Here is a 10,537-nt window from a genome sequence, read left to right as displayed (position 1 = left end):
GGCGCCTCTGCCTCATAACCCTCTCACGGAAAGATCAAAATCTCCCTCTGATAATCGTGGCAGGGCTTCTCCCCATCGATTATCACACCTTTCTTCAAGTGCCTACCTACTTTTAGGTACCTACCTTATCTACCTGTAGCTACCTTACCTTACACATACGATCTCGACAGCCTGCGAATCTCCTCCGGTACGAATCTTCACCTGTATTTAGCACCCTATAAAGCTCCGAGACCAACCCAGACAGCTCCCACTTAGCGTGGAGGCAACTTAAACGAACGGACCTTTCAATTCGAGCTCGTGCTGTCACCACATCCTAGAAACGAAACTCCTGTACCCCGCACGTCGAACATCCCATACGTCAATTCGCTGCATATCGACCGACTGAACTTTCTTTTCAATCTTTACCTCCACGTTCTCGGTGTCGGTCTTTATCTCTGGGGCTGTTTTGGCCACAATTCATATTTCCATCGAGAACTGTGCGAGAGCGGCTCCTGAATGGACTTTGATCTAGCCCCTGGCTGACCGCGATCGCGTCCACAGACTTTGATCCAGGGTAGGTCCATCTGGGCCTTGGGATCATCGTCTAGAGGCGAGCCCGTGTCGTTAAGTGTGACTGGGTCGGGGATCGGAAGCATGCCAGCTGTTGCTGCTGCTGCCGCCCAGAACGACGATAAAAACTACGGCCAACATGATCACGAAATCGCCTGGCCGAGCGCGAACATGCCTTCCTACGGCGGCAGCAAGGACGGCCGTGCACCAGAATCAGAGGAGCAACAAAACATAAAAAAAGGACCGGCACTTGGAAGAGATGGGCAGTTGCGAGAGCAGTCCTTGCAGCAGAAAGAGCAACATCAGGCCAAGAACCCGGCGTTGAGGTTTGCCAAGCGATATCGTACTGAGGTCGCGGCAAGCATGTCAAGTGCAATCTCTACAGCCGCTGCATTCCCCCTTGACAGCGTCAAAACTCGAATGCAGACGTACAAATACTCGGGCTTCATTGACTGTGTTCGCCACACCTACCAGACGGAGAAGCTTAGGGGTTTCTTCAGAGGTACGTTGGAGATGTCGCGTCCCTTCTCGAGCAGCGCTGCTCAGCGGTAGCCTCCATTCTTTCTACGTTGTGATAGTATCACAACTGTGGAAGGCTGGTGTCCAAGTCGTATCCCTTATTGGACACCTGAACTCCCCACAGCCGCCTTCATGGTCACTAACATGCGCTGTCACACTGCTTCGACCCCCAGGCGTCACTGCACCCATGATAAGCATCACCGCGGTGCGTACGTTTTCGCTCTCGATCTACAATCGATCCAGAACGGCCTACTCTCGCGTGCTTCAGGAAAAGTTTGGTGTCGACGTCGTTGGACATATGCGGATGAGTGGAAATTACCCCAACTTTTGGACAGTCTCGACTACTGGTGCTGCCGGTGCGACGGCCGGGTCCTTGATCACTGTGCTAGCCTGTGAGTAACCTACTCTTGCTACCGCTGCCTCCAAGAAACCAGATGAGGACCTTGCAACGAGGAGCATCACATCTAACAATACCCAGGTCCATTTGAACTTTCAAAACTGAGTGCACAGGTATCCGTTTTACTGTCGGATCGCAAAAATTGTCCGAATCCCAAGGATTATGCCGTTGCAGCCAGCTACCAAAACAAGGGCACTTGGCAAACCATGAAGAACATTGTGAGGCATCGAGGATATGCGGGACTCTACACGGGTTTCAGTCTTCATTTATGTAAGTGCACTCTGTGTGATGTGGGCGCTTTCAGAAGGCTGACAACAACAGTGCGCGACACATTGGGAACCGGACTGTACTTCATGACATATGAAAGTGCCAAACAGATCCTCACCTCACTTTCCGGCACATACCAATCAAACCCCCTCCCTGTGCTCATATCTGGGGGTCTCTGTGGTATAGTGTCTTGGGCTTTGATTTGTGAGTGTTCCTACAAAGAGTGGCTATTTTACACACCGGCGGGGCGTTATCCCAGAATGGCATCCGGATTTACTGACACCACTACGGCGGCATAGACCCGATTGACTCTGCAAAGAGCATATATCAAAGAAACGCCCTGATGCGGTCGAAAGGACAGACTGTTGAGCCTGTCAAGATACAATTCTTTCAGAAGCACATGTATCGTGGTCTCGGCGTGTCCATGGGACGCTCCTGTGCTGTCAACGCTATATTTTTCTCCATGTTTGAGCTTGCCAAAAAGCGCATCAAATCGATGGATGATGGCGTCTAGGAGAACCCAACATCATATCCCGAGTCTCTACTAGGCCCGCTCGACGAGATTGGATGACACGATGGGTTTTGCAGCCATCACCACAACTGATTTACCAACACAATCTAATATTGTTTTATTCTTTTGGGCTTTATCTAACGGAACATAAGTCCCGAGCAGGTGGTTCTAAACGGGCTTTGGGGACTGGACAGGAAGTACCAAAAACATGCATACTAGGACGGCGTTGTTTTTATTTTTTATTTTTTTAAAGGATGCTTTACCATTCTCGTGATGAAAACACCATTTTCTGGAGGTGGGACAGCAGGGCAATAGTAGCCTACTTGAGTGTAAGAAAATCAATCATTAAGCCACAGCTTAATCTGTAAACAAGTTCCGTGATAATAATAACGGCAAGAAAAATTCCGGTAACTTGAAGTGTATAGACAATGCTGATTGATATAGGACTACTATTACATACCCAGGTAAATAGGTACCCAGGTAGGTACCTTAGATACACTCAGGTCAAACAATTACAAGTGCCTTATTCACCGAGGTACCATAGAGCGAACGCAAACAAGGGGTTAAAAGACAAGTGGGGCCAAATATGGGGCCTTGCACTTAATATGGCGACAGAAAGATTTTGAAGATGTACATTTTCAGCATTTCACACTTGGAAAAATAAAAATAAAAGAAATTAAATATTATGATTTTTTGGGTTCACATCTGCCACCAAAATATGCCACAAAAATGATGGCCAGGCAAAGAACAACTCTTCGTCACAACGTCGACCGTGACGTGTATCAAATTGTGAAAAAATTGGAGGGCGATGGTGAGGGGAATCGTAGGAGTCGTCTCACCGTCACATCGGTCTATGAGAGCATCAAAGGCTCGAACTCCAGTCTGGCCAGGCAGAAAAGACGACCACTGGAGGACTCGATAGAGCGGGTGCTCACCTACAGAAAAGAGGAGCTGAAGGCAGACGAAGATGCAGGGGACTCGGATGAGGCGTTGGAGCGGGAGGTTGCCGCTGCAGAGGCCAAGGCTGCCGCGAAGAGGGAGCGCGACGCATTCCTGCTGAACAGGCAAATGACAAAGCATTGGGACTTTGGCGGGAGCAAGACAGTCGAGTCCCCCTCTGGCACCTCGGGGCCCAGTGATGCCGCTGTGCAACCGACCGGCGCTCTTTCGGGGACCGAGGCCACGCCGGCGAGCATGGAGGTGGACGAGCCCGTCGAGAGGTTGCCCAACGGAGAACCAAAGCTCAAACGGAAACGGAGGACGCGGTCGATCAAAGAGGCGGCGGTCGTGCCCGAGGTCTTCAACGGCCCCAAGCTCGAGGACATGGGCGGCATCTCCCAGATCCTCGAGGCCCTCGAAAAGCCGCTGGTGCTGCCGCTTCGAATGGGCGAGGAGTATGCCAGGATGGGCCACAAGCCGCAGGCCGCCATCCTGCTACATGGGCCCTCTGGTACGGGCAAGACGGCCGTAGTGCGGGCCCTGGCAGACACCCTGCAGTGCGCATTCGTGCCCGTCTCGGCGACGTCGCTGGTCAGCGGCATCTCGGGTGAGTCCGAGAAGAACATCCGCGAGGCCTTTGACGAGGCCATCCGCCTGGCTCCCTGTCTGCTGTTCCTCGACGAGGTCGACGTGGTGGCCGGCAAGATGGACGGCGCGCAAAAGGCCATGGAGGTCCGCATGTCGTCCGAGATCAGCCAGGGGCTGGACAAGATCGTCAGGTGCACGTCGCCCGGCCGAAATGTCGTGGTGATTGCCGCCACAAACAGGCCCGACAGCATCGAGCCGACAGTCAGGCGGCGCTTCCAGGAGCTGGAGATGAGCATGCCCGACGAGGCCGCCAGGGAGTCCATCCTGCGCACCATGACCAGGAACAAACGTCTCAGCGACGATGTCGACTTTACAGCCCTTGCGAGACTTACGCCAGGCTACGTCGGCGCGGATCTGGCCACTGCGGTCGACTTCGCCGCCAGCGAAGCAATGATGGGTGTTTACACGGCCAAGATTTCAAAGTTGACAGCGGTCGCTACGGAATCACCCAGCGTGGTCGATAGGATAAGGCTCCCTTGGACGCTCCCTGCAGAGAGCAACGAAGCTCCTCCTGCCGACAATCAGGAGATGCAAGTGGATCAGAATGACGAGGATGTTTGCATCACCTTTGCGCATCTCAAGCAAGCCATCTCTAGAATACAGCCAGCTGCCAAGCGCGAGGGCTTCAGCACGGTACCAAACACGACCTGGGCCGAGGTGGGAGCCCTCCAAAACGTCCGCAAGAAGCTCGAGTACGCCATCGTCCAGCCCATCGAGCGTCCGGAAAAGTTCGCTGCTCTGGGCATCAAGCCCTCTGCTGGAATCCTCCTCTGGGGTCCCCCGGGCTGCGGTAAGACGTTGGTGGCCAAGGCGGTGGCCAACGCCTCCAAGGCGAACTTCATCTCTATCAAGGGCCCCGAGCTGCTGAACAAGTACGTGGGCGAGTCCGAGTACAACGTCCGGCAGCTCTTCTCGCGGGCCAAGTCCTCGGCCCCCTGCATCCTCTTCTTTGACGAACTCGACGCCCTCGTCCCCACCAGGGACTTTACCATGTCGGGCGCCACGTCGCGCGTGGTCAACGCGCTGCTGACCGAGCTCGACGGCGTCGGCGACCGCCAGGGCATCTACGTCATCGGGGCCACGAACCGTCCCGACTCGATCGACGAGGCCATCCGGAGGCCGGGACGGTTGGGCACAGATATCTACGTGGGCCTGCCGACCCCAGAGGACCGCTGCGACATCCTGAGGACCATCTACGAGACCACGGTTCCCGGTGGCCAGGCCCCCGAGGCGGTCCGCAAGACTATCGAGCGCGTGGCCAGGGATCCGAGGTGTGGCAAGTTCACCGGCGCTGATCTGCGGCAGCTGCTGACGGCGGCGTCGGAGGCCTGCATGATCAGGGTCCAGGACGACGAGGCCCCTGTCATATCCGACGAGGACTGGGAGCGGGCGTTGGACGAGGTCAAGCCAAGTGTGAAGGATATTGACAAGTATATGGAGGCGATGAAGTGAATATATATTTGAACACTAGACTAGGAATAAACAGACTGGGGGACAATCATTAGACAAGACAGTGTTCGGTTGCAAGTTGACGCCACACGCAAGGATTGGTTTTCTTTTTGCATTGAGCTCTATTTCGGGGGACCATTCTAATCAAAAGCCGCAAGTAGACGGATCAAGATCTGAATAATTTCTTCTTCTTAAGGGTCGTCCTTTGACAACGACAGGGGGGCATGGGTCATAAATTCACGGCAAGTAAACTCAATATCACGTTAAGAGTGGAAAATTTTCCATTTTTGACGTCCTGACGAAGCGATGCCGTAAAACTACGTCTAGTCTATAGTAATACAAAATTGCCGCCAGTCTTCGTCTGTCTTGTCTGCGTATCTATTGCGTTGCTTAAACAAATGTGCCATTAAAAGTACATGCCACGAGGGCGTCGAAGTCGTCTAGGTAGTAATAGTGGTCGTGGGTGTCATTTATTTGCAGGACTCCTTGAGGTAGCTGCAGCGTGGGTTGTGTGTGTTAGTCCATGTTCACCTGGTATGTATAATGCTACGGCAGAGGAAACGAGAGTCATGACGTACGTGATCAGGTCGTTTCGGTCCTTCTCCTTCTTGAGGCCACCGAAGGCCATCTTGGTGCCGGGGATGTACTTCTTGGGGTTCTCAAGGTACTCGAACTAGAAGGGAGAGGAACAAGAACTGTTAGTCTCAAAAGGTTCCGAGGATTTTTCTTTGAAGGCAGGTTGTCACGAGCAGAAAACATACCAGGGTGTTCTCGTCCCATGTGATGCCCTTCTGCTTGTTGGCGTCGGTGTAAGCGTAGCCGTCAACCGAGCCGGTCTTGCGGCCGAAAAGGCCGTGCAGGGCAGGGCCGATCTTGTTGCCGCCGGCAGCGTCGACGGTGTGGCACTGCTCGCAGCGAGTCTTGAACAGCTTAGCGCCGTTCTTAGCGTTGCCTAGAGGTGAAGAAAAAAGATGTTCATGTTAGCACATGGAATTTAGGGGCGGCTTCAAATGATGTGCTGGCATGTTTGCGCCGGCTCGCGCAACTCCTAGGTAACGAATCTTGCGACACCCTCTCTAGCCTAGCTTTGGGGAAGCTACTCGGGCTGCTGCGGTTCGTTGACGTTGTGATGACGACAAAGACCGGAGACCAAGGACCGGAATCAGGACTACCATAGACTGCGTGTGCAGCATGGGCCAAGCCACCCGCCAAAGCCAGACAAAAGACGACAATCGCAGTCCAAGGCAGTCTCTGGCGCTGAAGGTCCGACGCGCGCAACCAGAGTGCCAGTGACTGAACCAAATCCCTCTTGGATGTTCATGGCATCTGTGTAGGTATTCCTGTGATATGAAGGTGTCCCCAGGGCGTAGGCTGGTGGTCGTCTCAGATACCCGAGGCAGTGCCGAGAAATCGAGAAGCGCTTCGGGCAAACGGGTGCAGGAGATCATCAGCAAGAGTGTAGTTGCTTACCCTCAGAGAAACCCATTTTGATGGTTGTGAGTGTTTGAAATTAAGATAATGGTAGAGAAGGGAAGTTGATCTTTAGAATAAAAAAGGTATCTGTTGCGGTCTATGTTCCACAAAGAATCTATATGAATCGCAGGATGGTAGAAAGATGAAAACCAGAAAGTCGAAGGGAGAGAGAGGAAAAAAAAAAAAAAAAACACAATTTCTACTCTTGATCGGGTCCAGTCAAGCAGGGATCTGTTGCGCGCGCGAGATCGCTTGGGTGGGTCGCAGCGGATTGGTTGCTTGTAATTGCGCGTACACTGATTCGCCGGTCGTCGCAAAACCAGTTGCCGGGAAAATCCGGATGTGAAGCGAACTGACGTATTTGCGCAGCATTTAGTACACTAGCACCACACCTGCCTTGAGCCGACCAGCAGAACCTTGCTCGAGCAATTTATTGTGGTTGGTCAATGGTTAACAATTTTTTCCTCACCTTTTTTTTTTTCTTCCTCTCTTCAAGCCACAAACGCGTAGCCACAAAGCACTAGTGAACTGCCACTACTACGCGATAGTCTGTGGACCAGGTGCACCAGTAGTACGTAGCTTGTGTGGATCTCGAAATTTCCATCTAATAGCGTACGTCGATTGAACAAAGCTTAGCATCATCGCGTGACAAAAAATTGGACTCAGCATCAGGAAGCTCCAAAGTGCTCTAATACAGAGCAGAGACAAATATCTTAGAAAACATGAGCTCGGCAATCATAAGTGTGCCCCGATTCCTGCTCCCGCGGGGGGCTCGGCCGTTGCGGCGCGTATCGCATCACGGAACCGCCCTTCGCTCATCTGCGGTCTCGGACACGCCGGCGCATGTGAGGTTTGGCTCTACCATAAAGTCTCCGACCTCTGCAAAGCAGCAGCAACCCCCACGTCACACCGTTCTTGAGAAGCCCGAAAAGTTCAATCCACCATCACATGGAGCCCGGTTGCCCAAGAAGGGATACACTCCCCCTCGAACCTATGGCGGAGACCTGTCATCCGAGCAGATCAAGGTCCAGAATACCAAGGACTATCCGGGTATGCCGCCGCCTCAAGGCTCCATGGCACATCGGATCATCCATAATAGACGTCTGCACGCTTTCATATCCATTGTAAGTTTTCATGCCCAACCTAAGGCTTTGCGAAGCGATCATGGAGTCACAAGGTACGAGATAACTAATATGCGGATGTCTGTACTACCGTTAGGGTGTCTTGACTATCTTGGCCATCTATACCTACGTCTTGAACTTCAAAATGACCTCTCCATACGTGGATATGATCCCTCCTTGGTCCGATTTCTTCTGGCATCCCTTTTCGTCCATTTATACCGTCTTCGACGCCCTGAGGCTCACCACCCTGCACAACTCGGCCGTAGTGGCTGCCAAGAGAGAAAAGGCTATCGACGATGTCCTAAAGCGCAGGAAATACCGCAAAGCGCACGGCATCGACGAGTCGGAAGGGGTTGCTGGATGGTTCAAGGCTGATCCGGTGGACCCAGAAGAGCAAGAAGCACCTGCAAACGCCAACGCTGTATCGCCTGATCAGCAAAAGGTCGCGGAGGCTTCTCCTTCTTCAGAGGGGAAGAAAGATAACGAGCCGAGAAAAAAGGTTTTGGGTATCTTTTGAGAGAGGGGCGCCAGATACATTGCGCCTCTACTGAGTAGTACACAGTTCTGCCTACCCTGCCACCACGAGTAGCTCACTGCTCGAGCGCGTGACAAAAATTTCTACCTGCAAGACTATAATCTCATGACAGCTCTACGGCCTTCAGGGCGTCCAAGACTTCATCAGCCACACCTCCCTTCTCTAGCACCTTTTGTACAATAGCATTCATGACGGCCAACTTTGTTCCTCCTCTTGGCGGTTTCCAGACACCCTCCACTGCTTCAGTATCTGCATTCCGGGCCTCTGTTTGCTTTTGGGGCGCCAGACCGGGCGCGGTATTAGTGTTGGTAGCAGCGGCATCTATAACCGTATCGTCTGCTGCTCCGGAAGGCGTCAACCTTGATGGAGGGTCGATGACGCGGATGGAAAGCAGGCGCAAATTTCGGGCTCCACTGCTGAGAGGCTTCACCGCCCCCGAGTCCACCTCCATATCGTCGGGAGGATTTGCTGCTCTTACTGCTGCCTCGGTGATTGAGATAGCGATGGCTACGTCCGCCACCGCAAGCTCCTCCTTGGATGGGTCGAATATGATGTTGTCGCCAACAGCAGTCACAAGAAGGGTGATCGGCGGTCGAGAGCTGGCAGCACTCTCGGCTGCCTTTTTCCGTGAGTACAGGAACGGCGAGACGTCCCAATCGTCATCGAAAAGAGGGTCCTCGTCGCCTTCGGATTTGAGGCGCGGTAGCCTTGTGGCCAGCAGTGCAAGGTGCGTAGTAAGGGACAGCAAAGGTAGCGGATAGGAGAGCGGTGGAGATATGAGTATAACCTGTAATAAAGGACCGTTCAAGTGTTAAGAGGTTTTGCACGCATGTATTTATGAACTGGGACACCGAAACGTACGTCCAAGTACAGCTTCCAATGAAATCTGCTGTTGATCCAAAGCTTCTTCGCAAACTCTCCGTCGGCCAGCAGAGCCTCGCTCAGCATTTCCGACAGGAAGATGGTGTTGGCGTCGTCATCTCTCAGCCCGGGGATCTCGACCGAAAGCTCGACCCATTCTGACCGTCCCGCTCTTTGTCCATGTTGCTGCTGCTCCGCCCCGTCATCGTCATCGTTGGCCGCCGTGGCCGCAGCCAGCTTTGCAGCCTCTTCCTCCTCGTGGTTGTATGCCAGCCGCGTCTTCTCGACCTCGGCCTTGACGCCCACGATGGCCTCGGTGCCGTCGGCAAAGCAGATGCGCGCGCTGCCGTTGGTGCCGGGCAGGATGCCCGTCTCGGCCGTCAAGGGTCGGAACTGCGTCGCGGTCCTACCATCGGGCCGGATCGGAGGGGTCAGGGAGAGGGAGTCGTGGAGATAAGCGAGCTCGGCGGGTGACAGCAGGACGTTCTGTGAGGAGGATGCCATGGTGGGGGGGTTCGGTCGATCGGTTGGTTGGGTTTGGTGTGTGTGGCTTTATTGATTAGAAATCCCGCTCGTAGCAGGTGACCTCTTGGGCGCTCTTCCGCCCTTGGCTCTTTTTTTTTTCTTTTTCTTTCTCTGAGGTGCTTATAAATTGGCCTAAATAGGTACGTATCTTGCTGCTTCATTCCAAAAGCTGCAGGTGCAATCCGGAATTTGGGCAAGAATTTCCGCAGCTCCCCTGTCATCCATCGTATTTGATAGGCGATAAGACAGAGAGAGCTTGAATTTCTTGCGGCGGGGTGGGGTGGGCTGCCAAACGAAGACACCCCTGTTCAGACAAGCACCTCATACCAACCAACTGTGGGTAGGATTGGGTTAATTTCTTGTTCCAACGTTCAAACAAAAGTCGGTTTGTTTATCGAACAATGAAAACTGAGGCCGTATCAAGTCATCGTGGTACGTATATTCATACAGATCACAAACACCTGAGAACTGCTCGCGACGACTACTGGTAGGTACCTGAATGAGCATATTCCCTTTTCATTGTGCATAACTCGGAGCCTACCCTGTCGATGATGGCCTACCGAATTCCGCGGGAACGGAGTCTGATAAGCGGGCAGGCGCCGGGGCTCCGAATATCACCAGATCACGGTGACGTTGATTGGTAATTCAACGTCAACGACCACACATACAGCACATGATAGTTTCCATTCCATGGGATCATCAAAGGATTTTGTTATTTGCACAATGCCTTCCAACATCTCATG

The 10,537-nt window shown here is 53.1% G+C and overlaps 5 protein-coding genes across 5 annotated transcripts; 3 read left to right on the top strand and 2 right to left on the bottom strand.

The window, feature by feature from the left end:
* Positions 1-2,612, top strand: PgNI_05749 (uncharacterized protein). The gene is made up of 5 exons (XM_031125780.1): positions 1-1,051; positions 1,242-1,460; positions 1,547-1,735; positions 1,787-1,936; positions 2,032-2,612. The coding sequence occupies exons 1-5, from the start codon at positions 634-636 to the stop codon at positions 2,244-2,246; spliced, it is 1,191 nt and encodes a 396-aa protein (XP_030983014.1). The 5' UTR covers positions 1-633; the 3' UTR covers positions 2,247-2,612.
* Positions 2,613-2,972: 360 nt separating this feature from the next.
* On the top strand, positions 2,973-5,282 carry PgNI_05748 (uncharacterized protein; the record flags this gene model as incomplete). The annotated part of the gene is made up of 1 exon (XM_031125779.1): positions 2,973-5,282. The coding sequence occupies one exon, from the start codon at positions 2,973-2,975 to the stop codon at positions 5,280-5,282; it is 2,310 nt and encodes a 769-aa protein (XP_030983015.1).
* Positions 5,283-5,542: 260 nt separating this feature from the next.
* Positions 5,543-6,897, bottom strand: PgNI_05747 (uncharacterized protein). Its single transcript, XM_031125778.1, has 4 exons — positions 6,750-6,897; positions 6,041-6,231; positions 5,858-5,952; positions 5,543-5,774 (listed from the first exon to the last, which is right to left on the bottom strand). The coding sequence occupies exons 1-4, from the start codon at positions 6,763-6,765 to the stop codon at positions 5,750-5,752; spliced, it is 327 nt and encodes a 108-aa protein (XP_030982658.1). The 5' UTR covers positions 6,766-6,897; the 3' UTR covers positions 5,543-5,749.
* Positions 6,898-7,265: 368 nt separating this feature from the next.
* PgNI_05745 (uncharacterized protein) lies at positions 7,266-9,961 on the top strand. The gene is made up of 2 exons (XM_031125776.1): positions 7,266-7,876; positions 7,971-9,961. Exons 1-2 carry the CDS (start codon positions 7,475-7,477, stop codon positions 8,388-8,390), a joined length of 822 nt encoding a protein of 273 aa, XP_030982661.1. The 5' UTR covers positions 7,266-7,474; the 3' UTR covers positions 8,391-9,961.
* Positions 8,512-9,773, bottom strand: PgNI_05746 (uncharacterized protein; the record flags this gene model as incomplete). The annotated part of the gene is made up of 2 exons (XM_031125777.1): positions 8,512-9,195; positions 9,270-9,773. The coding sequence occupies 2 exons, from the start codon at positions 9,771-9,773 to the stop codon at positions 8,512-8,514; spliced, it is 1,188 nt and encodes a 395-aa protein (XP_030982659.1).
* Positions 9,962-10,537: the final 576 nt, after the last annotated feature.

This window comes from Pyricularia grisea, chromosome I (genome assembly GCF_004355905.1).
Source record: "Pyricularia grisea strain NI907 chromosome I, whole genome shotgun sequence".
Lineage (NCBI taxonomy): Eukaryota > Fungi > Ascomycota > Sordariomycetes > Magnaporthales > Pyriculariaceae > Pyricularia > Pyricularia grisea.
Note: the sequence above shows the minus strand (reverse complement) of the source record. Positions and strands in the feature narration are given on the sequence as shown.